Source organism: Phalacrocorax carbo, chromosome 5, assembly GCF_963921805.1.
Source record: "Phalacrocorax carbo chromosome 5, bPhaCar2.1, whole genome shotgun sequence".
Taxonomy (NCBI): Eukaryota; Metazoa; Chordata; class Aves; order Suliformes; family Phalacrocoracidae; genus Phalacrocorax; species Phalacrocorax carbo.
The window spans coordinates 50,608,968-50,629,370 of NC_087517.1; the positions used below are offsets into that span (position 1 = coordinate 50,608,968).

Below are 20,403 nucleotides of genomic sequence, written 5' to 3' on the forward strand. Positions count from 1 at the left end.
TTACAGCCATAAGCTTCGTGGTTCTTACATTGAAATTTTAGCTGGTTAACAAACTAGAACTATTGTCACATAACTACGTGCCAATAAGAAAAGTCTGGTATTAGCTACCAAACAGCTAAAAAATCTAGCAGCAAATATTAATTCCCCTGCTCGCTGCATAATGAAAGTGTCTTCCTATCCTAAGGCACAAACATATTTTGACAAGGAGGCCCCTACTGCCTTCTGTAACACTGGATGTCATTTTTGCCTGACCAGCACCACCCTTGCAGAGGCTGACATCCTGCTAATTCACTTATTCCATTCCTCACATAAGGCAATAATCTAAGGAGGTTCTTCAATAACTTCACTAGATGAGTATTTTCTGATGGTTGGATGTACTTAACATTTGAATAAATCATGTATCTTAATGTGACCCTGCTTTTACTGTAATATAGACCTGTATCTTGCCATGTTGTTGCAATAAAGAAAACAGTTTCTTTGCATTTTATTACCTCTGCTGCATTTTGAAATCTTGAGGTCTAATTTTCTCCAGGCTGAAATAAACTTTAACACTACCTTGACACCCCCTCATCTAATATTTTATATGCCTCTGGTCTTTGTTTTCATTTCAACCCACAGGTCCTTCTCTCTTATGGACCCACTTCAGGGTACAGTACTCCAGCTGAAGTTCTGCCAGTGAAAATTTGAGCGGAAAAATATAAACAGATTCTAGGTGAACCCCCTATTTATACACCTTGTATTTATCTTTTGCAACAGCATGACATAGGTAAGTTGCTTAAATCAGTTTAAAATCCCAAAGAATTTAACATGCCCAGAGCACAGGGTACACAACGTGGAGCTACTCTACTTGGGTCCTGGGCAAGTCTAGATGACTTGTGCAGGCCTCATGCAGGCCATGCCAAAGTTCCAGACAACTGAGGCATCCATAGTCCATGTTCCTTATCCAGATAGGATTTCCAAGCAGAAAACAGGACCCACCTTGAGAATATAGAGCAAACCACTTTACTGCTTTCAGGAAGAAGTAATTGCGTCAAGACTATTCTGCCAATTAAAGCTCACACTGGAAAAGCACATCAATTAGCATAACATAATGGCTCAGGGACAACAACGAAAAGCAAAGCTCACAACAGGCTGGGAAGGAGCCTGGGCACTTGCCCGAAAGTTGTCGAACCAGATTTTGTTTGTTATCATAACCTGCCTAAGATACAGTCACACAGTAACAGTCTTGTTTCAATTAGTTTGGTAAGATGAGGTCTCACTTACTTTTGGAGGCTCAAGTAGGAGTTCATGGAAGGATGAAAGGCGTGCTTTTATGGCTTCTAAAACACTTTTGTTGACAGAATATGTTGAATTGCTCATGCCTGGAGGACAGATCTCTATATGGCCCTCAAATCTAAAACACACAAAAGCAAAATCTGATAGTATCAAAACTAGTTGTAAAACATCTTTAAGGTATGATTTTGAGTGTCACGGTTCTCAAGGTATGTGAAAGAGCAGGAGGCAAGTAACAGACGGTTACAAATATAAATGAAGTGTGAAGTAATGGTTCAACAAGATCCAAACACTAACCCTACCATTTTTAGGTTTATTGTGCTTGAAGCCTCCAATATGGTTTTGATATTAAATATTACAGCTGTTCTATTTCCTCTTTTGAGGCAGATAAAGAGCTTCACTCATCTATCCTGAACAATATAAGTTGAATGTACCACAGATCTGTTCAGCAGTTTCTCAAAGTGAAGTTGCAATAACTTTTTTAAAGTCAATACCCACCCACTGCACTGTACATATTTAATCTATTCGCTGTATCCAGAAACTAATGGATGAAGTATAATTTATCTGTCAAGTGGGACTCAAACTAGCTTCTAGAAAAAAACTGCAGAAAGGCCACTCATTTGGTGAAAGCGTAGTAACGCCAATCACAATTGCTTGGTTTGCTTCTACTTCAGCTACAACAGGCCACAAAAATGGTTCAGTCGTAAGTACATGGAAGACACTTGCTATTGCTGATCAGTAGTTTAGTTAAATTATGCAAGTATAATTTAAGCAAAATAAGAACACTTACGTCTGTCGTCTTGTCTCAAGCAAGGTCAAGAGTATTTGGATTGCACTGACTATCGCAGATTCATTTTTTTCTTTATGAAAGATATTAGACAGCAGCTGCTCTATGATTTCTTGTCTGAAAAGAAAAGCACTGGCATCAGATATAACACTACTTCAGGACACAGCTGTTAAACAGAAGTAGCTACCATTTGCCCATGTGAAATAATGGGATAACACAAAGAAAACTAGTAGCTATTTCAAGCTAGCAGGTACCACTAGGACAATCACTCCCATCCTCTCTGCCCCAACCATATATCCCTAGATCTAGTTCTTTGATCTGACCACCAACACTACAAAAAGGAAGTTTTCAGTCAGACCAAAAACCTGATTTAGCTTACCATAACAGCCACACAAGCCTAAACCCAAAAGCAGCAAAGGGGAGAAGGGAATACAGGAGAATCTCCTCTACCAGAAACACACTTAGATTAACTTAAAACAAATAACAGATCAAACCCAAAGTCTCCCATGCGTACCCTGCACAATATCAAGCTGACCTCCACATGTCTGATCCCACTAACTTCAGCAATACAGAATTTTAATGAGACAACCCCCCCCCATGGAAGTCATCCAGGTGGGCTCTGCTTACTTGTTGAGTTTTTTAAAATCGTACAAACAGAGAACAGGTAGGCAATAAAATTCACCTGAAAAGCAAAGCTTGCCATTTCTGAAGGATTTCAAGGTCAAAACATAAAAAATCATGTTATTTATGAACTGAAGAAAAAATTATGAAGTTCAGCAAACCAACTTACTTCTCTAGACTTGCAAGCAGTGGGTCTGGTTCTGAACTGTTCTGTACTTGTAACATCTGGTCTCTGCTTAGACGAATAATTTCACAGAGTGACTGTGACGCGTTTGAATGCCTCTGGAACAGAAAAACAGCTTTTCACTGGAAAAGTAGTAACATGCTAGACTCAATTTAAAAAATGTGAAAGGGGGAGGGGAGAAAAGGAAGTGGAAAGAACAGGGTGGGGAGAAGAGCCACACGCCTTCTCTCAAAGTGACCACGCTTAAACACTGTTATCAGCTTACTGAAAAAAAAGCAAGCAGAAAACAGTAAAATTACAAGTTCTAACACTATGTCGTACAGCAACTTGCTGAACAGACAGACCCAGAAGAGTGCCAGACCAATACTTACATCTTCATCTTGAGATGGATGTACAATTTCCACAAGCCGCTGGATAATTCTCTCCTCATTTAGCCACTGTAAAAGTGTTTGTGGGTGTTAGTAAGAACATTATCCAAGTGAGTTAATAAAATGAATTAAAATTAATGAAATTAAAACAAGTTGTTCAACAACTGCCACGAGTCATACTGCCAATATTTCTAAACAAGGACTAACAGGACTTCAGTAAAAAGGACAAAAGTAAAATCAGTGTTTCTGAGCAAGTGAAGAAAAGAAAGCCCTAGGTATAATTTTTAAATAAACTTCCTGATGCCAAAAAAGAGTGTTCATAACTGCATCTGGCAGTTTTAAGTTAGATATTAAAGACCAGGGGAATAGTCCAGCCACTCAGGTTCTGGGTAGTCCCCACCAAAGCTGTGACTCCACTAGAAAAGTATTGGCAGCTCCAAGAAAAAAAAACCCGCAGATCTACTTTGAGCCCATTTAAGAAATAAACTTAGTAAAACCAGCAGAAGATAAGCCATCTTACAGCTCAGACATCAGACAAAAATCCTTCAAGACATTTCACTTACATTTAACACTTCTTGCCGGGGCTGTGGAGGTTCTATGCAAGTCAGTAGCCTGAGCAACAAGTCCATGATAGCAGAGGTCCCTATGTGCTTAATAATGAGGTCTACAAAATCATGTTTCCTCTTTAAAAAATCCACAATCTAGAAATTAAAAAGAAGCAAGCTAACATACGCTTATCTGTATTTTACATAGTAAATTGCAGCAAGCAGTTTTAGTTTGTCTCCTACCAAATGGAGAAAATAAATTCGAACTTCTTAAATACTTTTACCACTTAAAGCTTGTAGTACAGGGCATAATAAAATAATACACACATACAGAGTAGCAGAAGTGGCACAGGACAGATCCATACTATGTGCGGTGTCCTGGTCCTCCTCTCAAGGCCAACTTGCTGACCATAAACTACTTATAATCCAATGCACAGTCAGCTTTCCTTTTTGGTATGAATTACTCTCACCCCTGCTTAGTGATCAAAGCTCAACAGAGCAAAACCATAACGTAACAACAAATAAATACACAGCTTGCTAAATTAAAGATAGAGAACAGAGTCGCTACCTTCATTTGCTCAGGTATGAGAGCCAGTTCATTGCAGCTGTTTGCAGTATTGGGACACAGAGTACTACAACATTTCTGAACAAGGATTCCAAATGTCTCTCCCCTTGTTGTATAACAATTATTCACACCAAATCAGACCCACTCCTGCTGACTGAATTCACTCACCTCCACCTCTAAAAGAATTAATTCAAATATCACCATATAAAATACTGAGCTAAGCTAGGCCAAAAGGTAGGCACTCACACACTGACTGCACAAGTAGCTCAGGCAAATCTGAATCAAAGAATCAAATACATATTACTCATCCAGATATATTTTTTAATCATGTGCATACCATTAAAAAGTTAGTGTCTTCAGCTAATATGGAAGTTGAACACTTTTTTCACTCCACTGCTATCCCTCAAATGTGCAGTCTTAAAGCAGCATTGCTGAGTACTACAACTTTATTAGAGCATTTATTAAATTGGAGAGCTTGAAAATATTCACCTGTTCTGGTTTTCTGCTTATAAGAATACTTAGCACCTTGCTGAAGAAACTGGCCAGTAAAGGGTTTAGAGGAGATTCATTTAAGAGGAAGCTGTACAGTTTCATAAGTAAGGATTCTTCTTCTCCCAGCCTGTCATTGATCTGTGATACATCTGATGTAAGCAGCTCACACGATATGTTTGGATATCTGGGGAAAAGGCAAAAAAAAATCATCCATAACTCATACTTCCAAGTTGTCGTACTTCCAGGCCTGAATTCAGAACCTGGTAAGGCTTCTGACCAAGTTTTCAAGCAGGGTTGGCCTGCACTAATTAAAGCAGCAGATGACTGCAAGGTAGCAAACTGCACATTCAAGCCTACAAGCTCTTTTCTTTTGTTTAAGAAATGGACTACTCTGTTCTTCAATAGCAATAGCACAACACTAGGGAAGAGGGGTAAGGAAAGGGCAAGCTTTTATTTCAAGATCTATTGTTAAATCCATCTGCTCTATTGTTAAGTCCATCTGTTCAAGTACTGAACTCTCTTTTCAGAGGCCACTTCTTTTTTTGAAGGGAAAAGTTACCAAGAAGTTAAGCAGACATGGTACTGGACCAACACTGGGGAGGGAGCAGTGGGTTTGCCTCTTTCTAACAGGGATTATATTAAAAAGGTCAAAAGGAATAGCTTCAGGATTTTTTTTACATATATCTAAAATTATGTAGAAACTCAGTAAACTAGTCAAAGTCTGCTAAAGCCTACAAAATTAGCTAGCACTGCTTCGTGACAGTCAGAAGTACAGTTCAGAACATCGAGTAATTAAACTAAGAGGCCATCAAGACCAGTAATTTCCCACATTTGACATTACTATCACCTACTCACACTAAAGGTAATTTTGGACAGCATCAGCAGCTTAAGGTTTCTAAGTGAAAGATAATTCAATTTCAAACTCTACTAGAAACACTTCCAGGAGGCTTGGTTTACCAGAAATGGTGAAGTGCTGCAACTAGTGTTAACTAAGCTAAACTACTACTTTTTTTTTTTTTTTTTTTTTTACATACTGTTTTAAGAAAAAAAGCCGCTTTCTACATAGAGAAGTCTAAAATGGGCCAAAAAGGGTAGAAGTGCTTTTACACAAATTGTTAGGTTGACTTTTGAGTTTGGACCTTCTCAGCAAATTAACTGAAGTCATGGCCATACCCAATTCTTACAGTTCTAGCTCTGCAAAGGAAAACACCAGCAATTAGATGTTAAATACATTCTTCTAAGGAGTGCTACAGACCTTCTAAGAAGCATCTTCAAAACATCTCATCAGTCATCAATAAAACAAAGTTAAGCAGTTAACTATACAACCCAGACAGGGTTGTTTATTCAACTATTAACAAGCGTATCTACAAGATTCTTCATGTGAGTTTTGATTATTTTTTTTTTTGTAAGCCTCCTTTGGGCAGCAATTGGTTTTGGAAGCATTTGTGGATAAGAGACTTCCATTTGAAAAAGACGCAAATGTTAGAATGATTTATTTAAAAGCTCTACAAAGCCCCTTGAAAACAAGCTTATCCTAAATATACCAGTATTGTACTACACACCAGCATGCAGGGATTCAGAACACACTACCAAATTAACTGGAGTAAGATATCCCTCTTTCCACCTTCCCAAGTGTCCCCCACCCTCAAAAGTTTTCCTACTTATATCGAATCTTTTCATCCATATCTTGAGGTGGCTCTTCGATAATAAATGAAACTAAGTCTTCCAAACATTCTGACTTCAGCAGAAACTCTATAAGTTTGCGATTCTGAGCCTTGCACTCTTGCAGAACATCCTCTTCATCCATCAATTCCTTCAGTGTTACATCTTCTCTCTCTAGAAGTGTGTCTATGTGGGATGACGAATGGAGATCAAATTTCCAAAACATGCTGGTCTGTATAAGAATACACACAAAGCATTAAGTTTACAAATCTATTTAAGCAGCATCTGTAGTAACGCTTCACAGTGGTATTTCATAGCTTCTAGCCTAAAGGTGCCTGCATGCATAGAAACTTTCTAGAACTCATATGAGACAACAGTAGATGCTGACAACCAAAAAGCTACAGAATCAGGCTGGATTAAAGAGGACTGAATACTCCATAGTAATTTTTATACCTTTATCAATAGCCAATATTCTAACATCCAAAGACTAAGTTAGGCAGCTCCAGGCAACACGACAGGAAGACGCTAATCTGCATTAAAGAAAAAAATCATAACTTTCGATTTCAATATGTTGAATTTGTTCTTCCCAACGTTTGTTTTTAAGCTATGCACCAGGTCAGAACTTGCTCAGCAGTTGGGAGAACATAAAATGGGCACTGCATAAGTGCACTAGAGTACCACCTCTACTGTTGAAGAAAACACCTATAAAGGTGGAGGAATTATGATTTAAATTGCACACAGCACACAAAGGGTTCAACACAGGACCTACTCTCTCACTGTACCTCCCTCCACAAACTTGATATGGGAGGAAGAACAAGGGACAATAAAATATATCTTATGCAAACATGTGAAAGGGCAGTAACACCAACCACTAAAACATTGTAAGAGGCCATAACAGAAATGTATAAAGATGAGCAACTTAACCTTTCCTTATAAAAGGCTTTGGAACCTCCATGTTAATTCTGTTGCTCTAAGACACCTTGCAAGCAGTTGCTACTGAGACAACTGTGCTATAAGAAAATAATATTTCAATCTGATAGATCCAAACTGCTTTCACTTCTCATTAAGCTCAGTTCAAGCGTTTGCTCCATTTCCCCCTCTCCAAAGCAGGGCTTTTACACGACATTTAACCTCTCACACAGTATCAACTGGTCTTACATGAATGCAGAATTTAAGTGCATTGAAAGGGACACTACAGATACTAGAGAACAGTAAGAGAAACTTTTCTGTCCTTATAATTGGAAGTGGCATGGTTTTGAGCAGTAGTACTGATTTACATAAGGAAAGAAACACTTTTGCTCCTTTAGTAACTGCCTTTTATGTGTGAAGGATTAATTCGATACATTCATTATTGCTGTGCACTTGCAACACCATCAGCTGTGAGGACATGTAGTTATCACAGAGAATGTAAGTGAATAGTACTATTCTACCAGGAATCCTTCTGTAAGCTGCAGGTGGTATGCAGGAGCAAGCTTAAAGTCAATACTCAAACTATGCTTTTGTGATACACTCTTATAAAAACCTACAAAAACTAAAATAGCCATATCTAAGTCTTACACAAACTAAGAGGTAGACAGCTTTAAGCATTTATTTCCAAGTTAAAATGGATTCAGCATGCACACTGTGGCTACTAGAACAGTGAAGTGTCAAATTTAATACTTGAGCAGTCAGAAAACAGATACAGGTCCAAGGATCCAGCAAAACACTTATTACTCTCTTCATCAGCAAGACTTCCAGTATTTGGCCTAAATATTGAAAAGCCTGGTATTGTCACTATGGATAAGTTTTAATTGCTTGTAGGTGTTTCATTGTTGCTTTAACCATTACACACTGATTACTTAATACCACCTCACTTTGCTTAGCCTTTTGTCAGAAGTTACAAGCTTATATAACTGCCCCTAGATTGTATAGCTTTCCGTTTAAAGACAGAGGAGTCCAACAAAATCAATCAGGAAAAGGTACAGATAATTTCAATTGCAGTATCAGTACTTATAATCATCTGAGACCCCATGCAAGTATTAAGTGGCTAAAAAAACAAAAAAAACATTCTTTTCTACTAAAAGTATTAGTAAACTTACAAGCAGGGCTGAAAACCCCTGATCAAATCAAATTATACGAAGTTGTTAGTAAACACACTAGCTTGTGGGTATTCAGGCTACACACAGACTTACTGTAAGCAAGTCAAACTAGTGCATTATTGAAGTCACAGGGTATTTTTTGCTTGGTTTTTTAAGCCTCTAGAAAGCGTATCAAATCCCTCCCCTTGCCCCAATTAGTGAAATTAGCATCTTTGCAAGTAAACACTATCAATGCTAATTCCAGATGTAAATCCCTCTGCAGTTATTAAAGCTCATTTCAGAAGCTTCAGTGTATTTCTCAGTAAGTTATTTCAAGAGAAATTCAACAATGGAAAAGAGCAACAAAAAAAAGAAGCATACTACTGCAAACATGTTACTGCGTTATTTCACAAACTGTCTCCCAGGCAATCTCTTTTAGGGGGTGCTCCCTCAACATGTCAGGTGCCGGCCAGAGATTATTCCATCACTTTTCAACAGGAGCCCAGGTCCTTTGAAATAAGGAAAAATAAACAACATAAAATGTGCCAAAGAGGAAGTCCAGGAACCCTGAAGAGAAGAGAATTTTCTTAGGCATTATCACTGGCAATAATCTAGAATCAACCTACCATAGTTCTGAAGGGAATTTTCAAAAACAGAAGTTATTTTTAGTCTTCCCACAGCCTACTGTTCTACCATCCCTCCCAAAACCTACCATTCCTGAAATTTTTATTTATCTTCATGCTTTTTCAAATTTCAGTCCCATTAGCAAAGTCAGAATTAGGCCTTATGTCTAGAAAATCAGGATCCTAAGGAACACCTTGCATTCAGAAAAATATTGCTTTGTTTTCTTAGTTAATATTGTTAACAGATTATTCTCTGAATGAATGCTGAAATAACCTTCCAGGTAGTAAGCACCTGACTTAAATCCGAAATGAGGGAAGGCCTGTCAACTGCTCCGAGATACAGGTAACTGAAATTCTCACTTGAATTGTTTGCTAAAGGGAAGACATAAAGCTTAGAAATGATCCTTTCAGACCCGGGGTGGGGTGGGGAGGGAGAAGTCTTCTGCCCACTACAGCTTAAGAAAATCACACTGTGGGTATTTTGTTTAACAGTAACTAGTCTGTGGTTCTTTCTAGAGGCCAAATCCTTAACTGACATCTCCATCAAAAAAAGTTGGTACTTTAAAGCATCCAGAAGTCCCTTCAGTAAATAAGAAAACTATTAAAGTAAGCTGCTCATTCAAGTTACACTTTTAAGGATCATAGTTAGTTAAAACAAACATGAGAAACACTGTACCAGGAGTTACTTCCAACTTGGTACCTCATACTTCCACCTAACAGTTGAGTATTGGTAGGTACAAGCAGACATAAGGATTTAGACCAGTGCAGAAGGAAAACCAAAAAGGACCTCAGCTAGCCAGCTGAAGGCTATTTTACCTGACAACTGCATGTTTAAAGCATATATATACACAGAGCTTCTGGTAGGAGCCTCGCAGATTTTACAGCAATACCCAGTTTCATTTTTCAAGCAGAAGAAATTTTTTTCTTTTCAAAAAGAAGTTATCAGTGTCAAGCTGAAGATTCTGTAATATATGAAAGTCTGAGAAATGCTACATACAGAGTTATAAGGGTTGCATTATAAAAATCTGAACTCAGAACATCACTGTCAATTTTCTTTATGTACCATCATATTTTCTTACTACAGAGTTCAAGTGCACAGATAAAAAAATCAAGTTACTTTTGCACCAACAAAATTTTCCATGATTGAAACACATACTAATATATGTTTTGATGAAGTAGGCTACAGGTTTTTACAACTCCTGCATAGTAACTAGCAAAAGACAACTTAGTTGTTGGATGCAAGGAGAGCAACCACTGAAGGAGTTCTTGGTACCACCACAGGCTTTCAAGAAGGTCTTAATTCTTAGTGATAAAGAGCATTTCCCATGCAAATAATAGTAGGTATGTTTAGGGAAGGACAAAGTAATGATGAAGATAATTTACCAACATTTTAAAGACCTTTGAATACATTTCTTTAAAATGCTAAGCATGACCTTCTGACAGCATCGCATGACCTCAACCAGGTCAACCAGTTAGTCCCTGGGTATATTTAATTAGTTTCTAGTTTGGGGGTGGGGTTTTTTGTTTGTGGGTTGTGTTTGGTTTTTGTTTTGTTTTGGTCATTCCACCCCCTTCATTTCTCCAAATGATGGACAGTAATAAGACACCATACTAGCATTTATAAAGTGCTTGTTTTGACACTGGAAATGGACCATCTGTTCAAACAAAGCTAAGCATGAGTGCATATCTGAAAAAATTTTAGAGCTAAAAAGAATTACCAGTCACCCAAATTGACAGATATGACACTCTGTGGCTACTTTTTAAAGTATTTCACTCAACCAGAGCATTGCCCATTGTAAACCCGCTGTCTACAACTGCCTCTCCTTTGCAGGCTGGGCACAATTCCTCAAAGCGTTGAAATATCCCAAGACCTATTAAATGGGAAAATTAAGCACTTATGGATTTAGTCTAGAATCGAGAGCAATTTGAACAAAATATGAAAAATAAGACACCTGCATTCTAGCTTGAAGATCTGGACCAAAACCATTCTTATCCATAAATTAATGGTAATTGACAGCAGGACATGGTTATGCCATAACCAAATTCCCCACTTTTTCCACTTGATGAATGCAAGAAAATCTCTCATATACAGCAATGCATTTACATTGCTGCTTCTGCACTGAAAGTTCAGGGGAAAAATAAGGATTATTCTTTCCCATTAAAATACTACGGTTTTTAAGTAGTGTAAAAACTCTGCTCTTAACTATTCCTTACTTTTATTTTTAAATACTTCAAATAATACAATAGAGACCACAGTTACCCAATAGCCTATTTGAAATTAAATTTAGTTTCAATTAAAGCAGTGAAGTTCATTGTGTTATTAGCTAGAGAGTTGTTAAGTTACCGTTCCAAGTCCCTAGATTTAACTGCATTACTTCACATTACATCCAGCAATACAGGAGAGTTTTCATGGTAGAGTTTCTACATTTCCTAAACCAAAATGTAAGATCAAGTTGACATAGAATAAAAATCTCACGGGAATGTAAAGTAAGATGCAGCAGTCTCTTAAGTGTCAGAACAGCCTGTTCAGTCCAAGAATGTGAGCCCTAAGGGAAATTAATTTGAGAAATACTTCATTACTTACACTAACAATTAGATTTCTATGATTATAAGCTAGAATTTTCAAAGAAACTTTATAGAGGAGGGAGCCAGTAGACTGTTTGAAATTAAAAGGAATGAAATAGAACACAAAATACAAACACCTTTACCTCAACAACTCAATACATACTGCACCCATATTTCAAATACTGTGCAGAGGCCTTGTCCTCCCATTCCCAAAATGGCACAGCAAACTAGAAAAGATACTGAAAAGGAAGTAAACCCATCAATAATTCTTTCATGAAGTGCCAGGAGACTTTGCGCAGGCCAGCTGCACCTCCCTTTTCCACCTGTGGGATGTCTGGATGCTTTACCCCCTCTCAGCTGCTGTCAGGCACAGGGCTGTACTACCTGTGGGGAGCCAAGTTGGGGGGGTGGATATGTATCACTGAGGACCCCTGACCCTCCTGCAATACTGGTTACCATTAACTCATCCAGGGCAGCCCAGGCACAGGATGGAAAGAGGGCTGGAGCTCAGACACACAAGAGGAGGTGAAGGGCAGTTCTTGTGCCCAAGGGGCAACAGAAGGGCACTGGGGAGCAATCCCCAGGAAAGGGGCCCTCGGACCCCCCCGACCCTCCTCCCTCTCCCACATGAGGCCATCTCTCAGGCCACAGCCCTCCCAACTCCTAGAACAGCCATGTTTGGCCACATGCATCCCCATCACAGCAACCTCCTGATATCATGAGCCACCTCACTGCCTTTTCTTCTGGGCCTTATACAGGGACCCCAGCAGCTGGCCCACAATTTGCTGAGCTTTGAGGCCCTGGGATTCCAGGGATCATTGGAACAAAGAGGTCCCACAGCAGCAAGGCGGGTAGCTGCCCACTTTTGCATGGGAAGGCAAATAGATGGTTGCAGAAGACATGTAGAAAGAGGAAGCAGCATCAGAGGCGGGGACACCATCAGATATATGGTAGCAATAGCCACCCATGGAGGTAGATCCACCGAAAGATCAAGAAGAACCGACGGAAGTGGATGATCCACCTCCAGATGGGTCTCCTGGCACCACTACAGCATGCCAGGGCTCCCCTCCATGACACCACCAACACAGCATTGCAGGAGCACCCAGCCAGCACCCTACCATCAGCCCAGCCTCCACACCTGGCATTAGCTGGGAGGCCCAGCCTCCGTGCCTGGCTGTCTCACACGTTCCATCTCCCAGCATTAACAAATATTTTGTTGACTGCCACGGGTGGTGTGTGAGACCTCTTCTTTCCCATCTGCCTACCCCTTCCCCCACCCCTCCTGAAGGTATGCCATCTCCTCTGCCCTGAGCCCCAAGAAAAGGGGATGAGACAACCTGGCTTCCACCAGGCTACTGCACTTGGGCAACAGAAGGAGTACCTCAGGGAGCAACCGAGGTCCCTGGAGCCTGGAGGTGGGTTTCATCAGTCTGAGAACAAGAATGCTGCCCGATGGGTGGTTGAAGATGAAGCCAGACACTCCGCAGTGGTACATGAACAATAGCAACAGATCAAGCAAAGAAGTTAGAGACAGTTGTTCCTTTAGAGAAGCAGAAGACTGCAGCTCTGCCAGGAAGAAGTACTGGCCTGCAGCATTAAGGTCCCTTCTAGCTAGTTCTTTTCAAGGATGGGCAGTAAACAGTTTTTAAAAACCCAAAACAATAAAACAAGAAAGTAATGGTAAAAATGCTTTCTTCTTCTCTTATTTGGTACTTTAGCAACTGCACCTGGACTCCTCTGTCCCTTCCTGGTCTCCCTAGTCCAGGAAAGACACTGACATGTGGGGTGTGGGCCCAGCCCAGGGCCCCTGAGATGGTATGGGGCCAGGGCATGTGGCACACAGGGGCAGGCTGAGGGAACAGCCTCTAGGGATAAGAGCAGTGAGACACTGGAGGAGGCTGCCCAGAGATGCTGTGGATGCCCCATCCCTGGAAGTGTTCAAGGTCAGGTTGGCTGGGGCTTTGAGCAGCCCGATGTAGTAAGTGTTACGTGCCAGCCTCACTTCTGTGCCAAGGAAGATCATAGAACAGATCCTCCAAGAAGCTGCATTAAGGCACATGGAGCACAGGGAGGTGATTCAAGACAGCCAGCATGCCTTCACCAAGGACAAGTTCTGCCTGACCAACTTAGTGGCCTTCTATGATGGGGTGACTACACCAGCGGACAAGGGAAGAGCCACTGATGTCATCTGTCTGGACTTCTCTAAGGCCTTTGACATTGTCTCCTACAGCATCCTTCTCTCTAAATTGGGAGGGATATGGATTTGATGGGTGGACTGTTCAGTAGATAAGGAATTGGTTAGATGGTCACATCCAGAGTAGTGGTCAATGGTTCCATGTCTGGATGGAGATCAGTGACAAGTGGTGTCCCTCAGGGGTCTGTATTGGGACTGGTACTGTTTGATATTTTTATCAATGACAGACAGTTGGAATTTGTGCATCCTCAGCAAATTTGCAATGGCTCCAAGCTGAGCAGTGCAGTTGACACGCCAGAAGAACAGGATGCCACCCAGAGGGACCTGGACAAGCTCAAGAAGTGGTCCTATGTGAATCTCATGAGGTTCAACAAGGCCAAGTGGAAGGTCCTGCACCTGGGTTGGGGCAACCCCCAATATCAATACAGGCTGGGAGATGAAGAGATTGAGAGCAGCCCTGAGGAGGGCTTCAGGGTACTGGTGGATGAATAGATGGACATGAGCCTGCAATGTGCACTTGCAACCCAGAACGCCAACGCAGGTTAAGGGAGGTGATTCTGCCCCTCTATTCAGGTGGGATCTCACCAGAGCAGGAGTGCTGCATCCAGCTCTGGGGCCTTCAGCACAGGACAGACATGGACCTGTTGGTGCTGGTCCAGAGGAGGGCCACAAAAACAATCAGAGGGCTGGAACAGCTCTCTTACAAGGAAAGGCTGAGAGAGTTGAGGTTATTCAGCCTGGAGAAGAGAAGGCTGCAGGGAGAGCTTACTGTGGCCTTTCAGTACTTAAACAGGGCTTATAAGAAAGACGAGGACAAACTTTAGTAGGGCCTGTAGTGATAAGACATGGGGTAATGGTTTTAAACTAACTGAGGGTAGATTCAGACTAGATGTAAGGAAGAGATTTTTTATGAAGAGGAAGGGGTTGCCCAGAGAGGTGGTAGATGCCCCATCCCTCGAAGTGTTCAAGGTCAGGTTGGACAGGGCTCTGAGCAACCTGATCTAGTTGAAGATGTCCCTGCTCACTGCAGGAGGGTTGGACTAGATGACCTCTAAAGGTCCCTTCCAACCCAAACCATTCTATGGTTCTATAATCATCATAGCAAGACCATTAAGTTGTAAGGTTCAGGAACTGTGGGGGTGTATTCCTTGTACATCAGCTATGGACACTGAATTGTTTACATACCAAAAAACTATTTGCAGATGAAACAAAACACTACACCTTCTTCCAAATACCAGAGAAACACTTCAGCTTCTTCATTGACTAATGTACAGTTCCTTCCACCCCTAAAACTCATTTACAGCACAAATGCTCCTCAGCTCACTAGTATACTTTCAGAAGGTAACTACATACTCAAGTGAAATGCTAGCAAAAACACCATCTGGTAGTCCTTTCTTGATTGGGAGAAGTATGTCAGAAAACTGTATGAAGACAGTAATTTTCATAACATCCTCTTTAACAGCTGCCACCTCCTCCTCACAAAGAAGGAAATTATCTAATAAGTAGCGACTTTCACTCCCCTATCAGACAAGGGAAGAGGGAGCCTGCTTGGGTGCAGAACAGGTAAGAATTGAGACAGAAGCGAGATCACTTTCACCCTTACTTATCACATTAGCCTCCCTTATTTATGTACACTAGCTGCACTTCCATCTAGATCAGATTTAAATATGTATTTTTACATAATGCATAATATATATCTATAGCTTGCATATATACACACCCTTATTATGACTGAATACCCCAATAATCCATTCTTTTGACATGCTGAAGTACATAAGTCCAAACTAGTTAATGTTTACTCAAAGACACCAATCCCTCAAAATTGAAGATGTCATAACCTTCCAGCAAAAGTACAAAAATCAGCTGACATCTACAGTTTGCAATGAAGTTACAAGAGTAATTTTATACCAAGCAACAAGTGTATCCTTGTCAATTCCTACACTATCTCAAACCACAGGTTAATAAGTGTTAATAAATATAGATCTTAATTACCTGCAATAACTACAAATTAGACACTGATCATCCCTGCCCAGGTACAAAAGATAAATCATTTTCTAGTAACTCCACTTCAACAGCCAAACACTTACAAATTTAAAATATCCATGGGTTACAGAATTCAGTTAGATCCTTCACGTTTTGAATTCTCCCAATTATCTTCAAAACAGAAATGAAGATAGCTATGTACTGAGAAAAGCAGATGGTTCCATAATATTATAAAAAGCAAGCTGAACAACACATAGCTACCCAGAAGACAATTTTATACTAAAACATGCAGTTTAGTACGAAAAATTCAATTGCAGAAGACAGTATTATCACACTTCAATATAATAACCTGTAGTGCTAAACATCATTCATACCTAATATACATCAGTTCATGAACACATTTGCTTTGAAACTCTTCCGAAGAATTGAGAGGCTGGGCAGCAGATACACCTCCTGGCACAAAACCAAAACACTTTAAAACATGTTCCCTGTAAAACAAATAGAATAACCACAACAGTGTGTCTAGGTGACCCCTGATTCTCATTGTAAGACTGAAGCAGGACAAAGAAAGAAGCAGTGCAGCAGCAGAGTGATTTAAAAGACAAAGTTAGAAACAGCCAGCTAGAAAGTAGTCAGAGAAAAGCTGCAAGGAAAGGGAAGGAATAGCCACCAAGTCTGAACTGCAGAAGGAAGGGCAGCTTAGAAGGTGGTAAATGTGAACCTACAGAAATCAGGTAAATGCCTTTAGTGGACATCAGGGACATGAAAAAGTTAAAGCATTCAGGAACCACTTAAATTTTAAGATAAGGCTTTATAGATGCAGAAGCTAAATCTACTGCTGTAGGTGAAGTTTAATAGTTTCTTACCTGTTAAAACACAAAAAAGTTTTTAAAAGTTAAAAAACAGAATGATTTGTATTCTCTCAGGCTCCTTGCCCATTACAGGGTATCCTGGCAACAGCAAAAAATCTCAATCTACAGTATTAGCAGATTAGCAGGACTGAATTAGGATTGAATTAGATGAAGCAGATTTCTTCCTACAACGACAAAAAAAAACATTTTATAATTTAATACTGTTAACAGGTTCTATTTAATAGCTCAATAACTGCATGAATACTAAGCATTGCTTTGCAGGGAATAAGACATGAACTGAAGGAGGAAACAACTTTCTAGGAAAAAGTGTCAGTTCAGTGCAGCACACCAAAAGACTTATTTTTAAACCAACTTTAATTAAACATCCCCCTTTATTTCTGGGAGATAAACTTCATTACCTCGTTAAAATAAAAATGCCTTTATAATCTGCACTTGACTGTGGAACCTAACATGAATCCAGACTTTTTTTAATAAACTATTACCAATTTCATATACAGTAACATCTTCATCTAGAAGATCTGAAATACCCATTACCAGAGTTTTTTCTGTCATTGTAACTATTCTCTTGTTATATTAACATTTGATTTATCCATAAACCTGCACAGAAATAAACATCCAAGCATTAAGGATGCCAGTTATTTTTGGCATGTCTGTATAAACAGTTCAGCCAGCTTCAATTCGAAATCAGTCTAACTTCAAAAAAAACAACACAGTCCACATAGACTTACAAAGTAACCAACTGTTTTAAGACAGCACTCTTGTCACCTAAAATTCATCCTTGAGGCAACCTCTGCTTTTGATAGGTTAATTCTTTCAATGTTAAGCAAAGTAACATTAAAGAGCTTAATTAGATATCCATAACTGGCTTCCAAGTAACACTTACCTATCTGTGCTTTAGTCAATACCAAATAGGCAAGAAAACATCCTATCAATTGATGCTTCTTTCTGATGTAGCTGTTTCTTGCAGTTGTAAGATTGAGTTTCTAATATAAAAATTTACCTTCCCTTTCCACCAGTTACTGAGGGCTTTTTGATTTTGCTTTTTAGCACAGGTTTCAAGCAAGACAAGACTTCTGTTTCTTTTGGGAATATGGGTAATATTGTCAATGGGGGAAAAAAAAGTAGTAGTACTACCAACTAAGAAGGGTAGCAAATATTTGGCTGAAGTACTTCATTATTTCATGTTAGTCACAATCTAGTATTTGGCTGAAAAGCTCTGCTATCAGAGCTTGTCACAAATATATCTTCAGCTTTAAAAAAAGCCCAAACCATGCACCTCAAAAGCATTTCAAGTATTCTGCCAAAGACAAGAATGACTTAACTTTACACTTTCCATGTTAAAGATAAGAAGCTGTGTCTTCAAAGCTCTTTCTTGACCTTTGCAGATTATTTAATAGAGCATCTCTGTCAACCGAAAGGCATATACTACAAATAAATTCCTCTTGAACTAAAAGGAACTCTTGCATACTAGTTTTAAAAATCACCCAATAAAAGGTTTTTTTTTTCTTAGCTTTGTTAGGGCTAGTAAGTTTTGTGGCTTGAAATACTATGATGATGATTATCTCCAACAGTTCTGGAACGAGAAGCCATCACATTTACATTTTATTCACAATGGCACAGACTCCAAGCCTTACTGAACACAAAGACTAAACAGCTTCCTCTAAGGCTATTTTAGTAACAAATATACATATTAACTGAAGGTCAGTGTAATACATTGACCATAATACTTTCAAAGGTCACATGCCTTTTTCATCCTTAGACCTTGCGCTCTACATGTCAAGCGGATCTGCCAATCCCTTCTGAGTCAAGTGACTAACTACAGCAGAAAAGGTAAACCAGTTCAGTGGGCTTACTTTGCTTTACTAGAGTTTCCTTGGTTATCATTTCTGCATTTCAAATACACACCTATGTTCAGAAGTAGAGTTCCAAGCAGGGAAAGAACGTCACTTCCTCAATTATGTCATGTGGGAGCAAACTATGAAGTCCACTTAGTTTAATGCACTTTCAGAAGAGTTTACAAATTGTTAAGATATTATCCACAGAGATTTCAATTGCCAGTAAAACTATCCAAGCAAAAAACACTATTATTACTCCCCTTACAAGGATGTCTGATATTTCTCTGTTTGAAAAGAGAACTTCAGTGTCTGAATACCATTGTTTAGCACCAGAACAGTCAGCTTCTCAATTCAATAGAGTAGGATTACATAGGAAAATAAAAACACTAGTGTAATCAAAATTAACAAGATACTAGCAGTGCAAGTATTATAGCATACCCTGGGAACAGTGTTCCACCAGAAGCCTGCTCTGGTCAAACCAGACTTTTTCAGCCTACCTCAGAATTTACAAGAGCAGAGTGTTTGGTTTACATGACTTCCACTCAGTAGTAGAGATGGTTTATCAGCTCAGATTTTTTTTTTTTCCTTTATCCATACTGCAGTCCCTTTCAGTGCCTAATCTATGCTGTGGAGGAGAACAAAGAGAAGAAAAACCACAAGAGTTCTTTCCCTAAAATAATAAGAAAAGAATCAACTGACTGGATGAAGTTCAAGTCCAGCAATATTTCATCCACACTAACATGGTACTTCTGTCAGAGAGAAGTGGGGCCATGATAAAAAATATCAAAAATTTAAACCTAAAGATAAGATGCAAAGGCAGGATGGAAGCATTGCAATGTATACATATTATACTCAAACATAAAACTATGACAACTCATCACGACTAATAGAACATACCCATGCTCATGTTAATCTGATGTACCTGAAAAACAAAGCAAGGCACAACTATCCAAGGTAGCATCCATCTTCACGTGAAGTGCAACAGCATGGTAGAGCTGGTTCTACAGTCTTACCTGACGAATTTACACTTTTTAGATAGAGAATTTACCCGCTATGTGACCAGCTGTCATAAACAGGGCTAAAAAAGTTTTATTAATTCTGTATGGACTGGAACATGTCTACTTCTAAAACCATTCCCATGCATCTCTTGGGCAAACACTGAAACTAAGCAGGTGTCTCTGCTTACAGAAACCAATACAACATTTGTGCATCCTGGTAAAAAAGTGCAAGAACTGCAAGCTACTGAATCATGCTGCTCTTACATTAACTCGTTCCATGCATTCAAAACAGTAACTTATACAACCTACTATATCTGAAATAAAGTTGCCACATAAGACTAGGTTTTTGCGATGTAGAAAAACACAGTAAAAAAATTCCAGCTTCATTATGTAGGCCCCACAACCCCATCATGGGGACAGTTTGACATAATCACTAGCAGAACACCAGGATTTCTTCAGGAACAATAAAGGTGCCTGGACCACAATTAAAAGTGGGAAGCACAGGCCACTGCATGGTTTAGTTCTATTCCCTTTTTGGGCCATACTGTACCCATAACAAGTACAAGTGCTTTTATTAACACTGGGCTTAAGTTAAAAAAATAGCATTTTTTTCCCCCCTTTTCCACTGGCTTATTGGCCCAGAAAGATTCCCCAGTGAAGTTACAATCTCAGAACACAAAACTGTTTAATGTTAACGCTCAAGGCAGAGTGCTGTGAAATCATCATTTAAGACTCATCATTGTTCCTTACCCCACCTCTCCAAATGTCTGGTGGGAAAAA

General features: G+C 39.5%; 1 protein-coding gene across 8 annotated transcripts in view; it reads right to left on the bottom strand.

Moving 5' to 3' along the window:
• Window positions 1–20,403, bottom strand: part of LOC135313453 (serine/threonine-protein phosphatase 6 regulatory subunit 3-like) — a 50,068-nt gene that overhangs the window by 17,176 nt on the left and 12,489 nt on the right. Inside the window, exons 1-10 of one of the 8 annotated variants that reach the window (XM_064452376.1) lie at window positions 16,293–16,434; window positions 8,935–9,062; window positions 6,950–7,026; window positions 6,496–6,728; window positions 4,832–5,018; window positions 3,796–3,933; window positions 3,236–3,301; window positions 2,850–2,962; window positions 2,063–2,176; window positions 1,264–1,393 (exon numbers count right to left, since the gene is read on the bottom strand). In XM_064452376.1, coding sequence (XP_064308446.1) covers window positions 1,264–1,393; window positions 2,063–2,176; window positions 2,850–2,962; window positions 3,236–3,301; window positions 3,796–3,933; window positions 4,832–5,018; window positions 6,496–6,728; window positions 6,950–6,976 — 1,008 coding nt within the window. In that variant the 5' untranslated portion in view covers window positions 6,977–7,026; window positions 8,935–9,062; window positions 16,293–16,434. Of the gene's footprint in view, window positions 1–1,263; window positions 1,394–2,062; window positions 2,177–2,849; window positions 2,963–3,235; window positions 3,302–3,795; window positions 3,934–4,831; window positions 5,019–6,495; window positions 6,729–6,949; window positions 7,027–8,934; window positions 9,063–9,992; window positions 10,211–16,292; window positions 16,435–20,403 lie in introns of those variants that run through there. The other 7 variants (XM_064452377.1, XM_064452380.1, XM_064452383.1 and 4 more) reach the window with 7 other exon arrangements.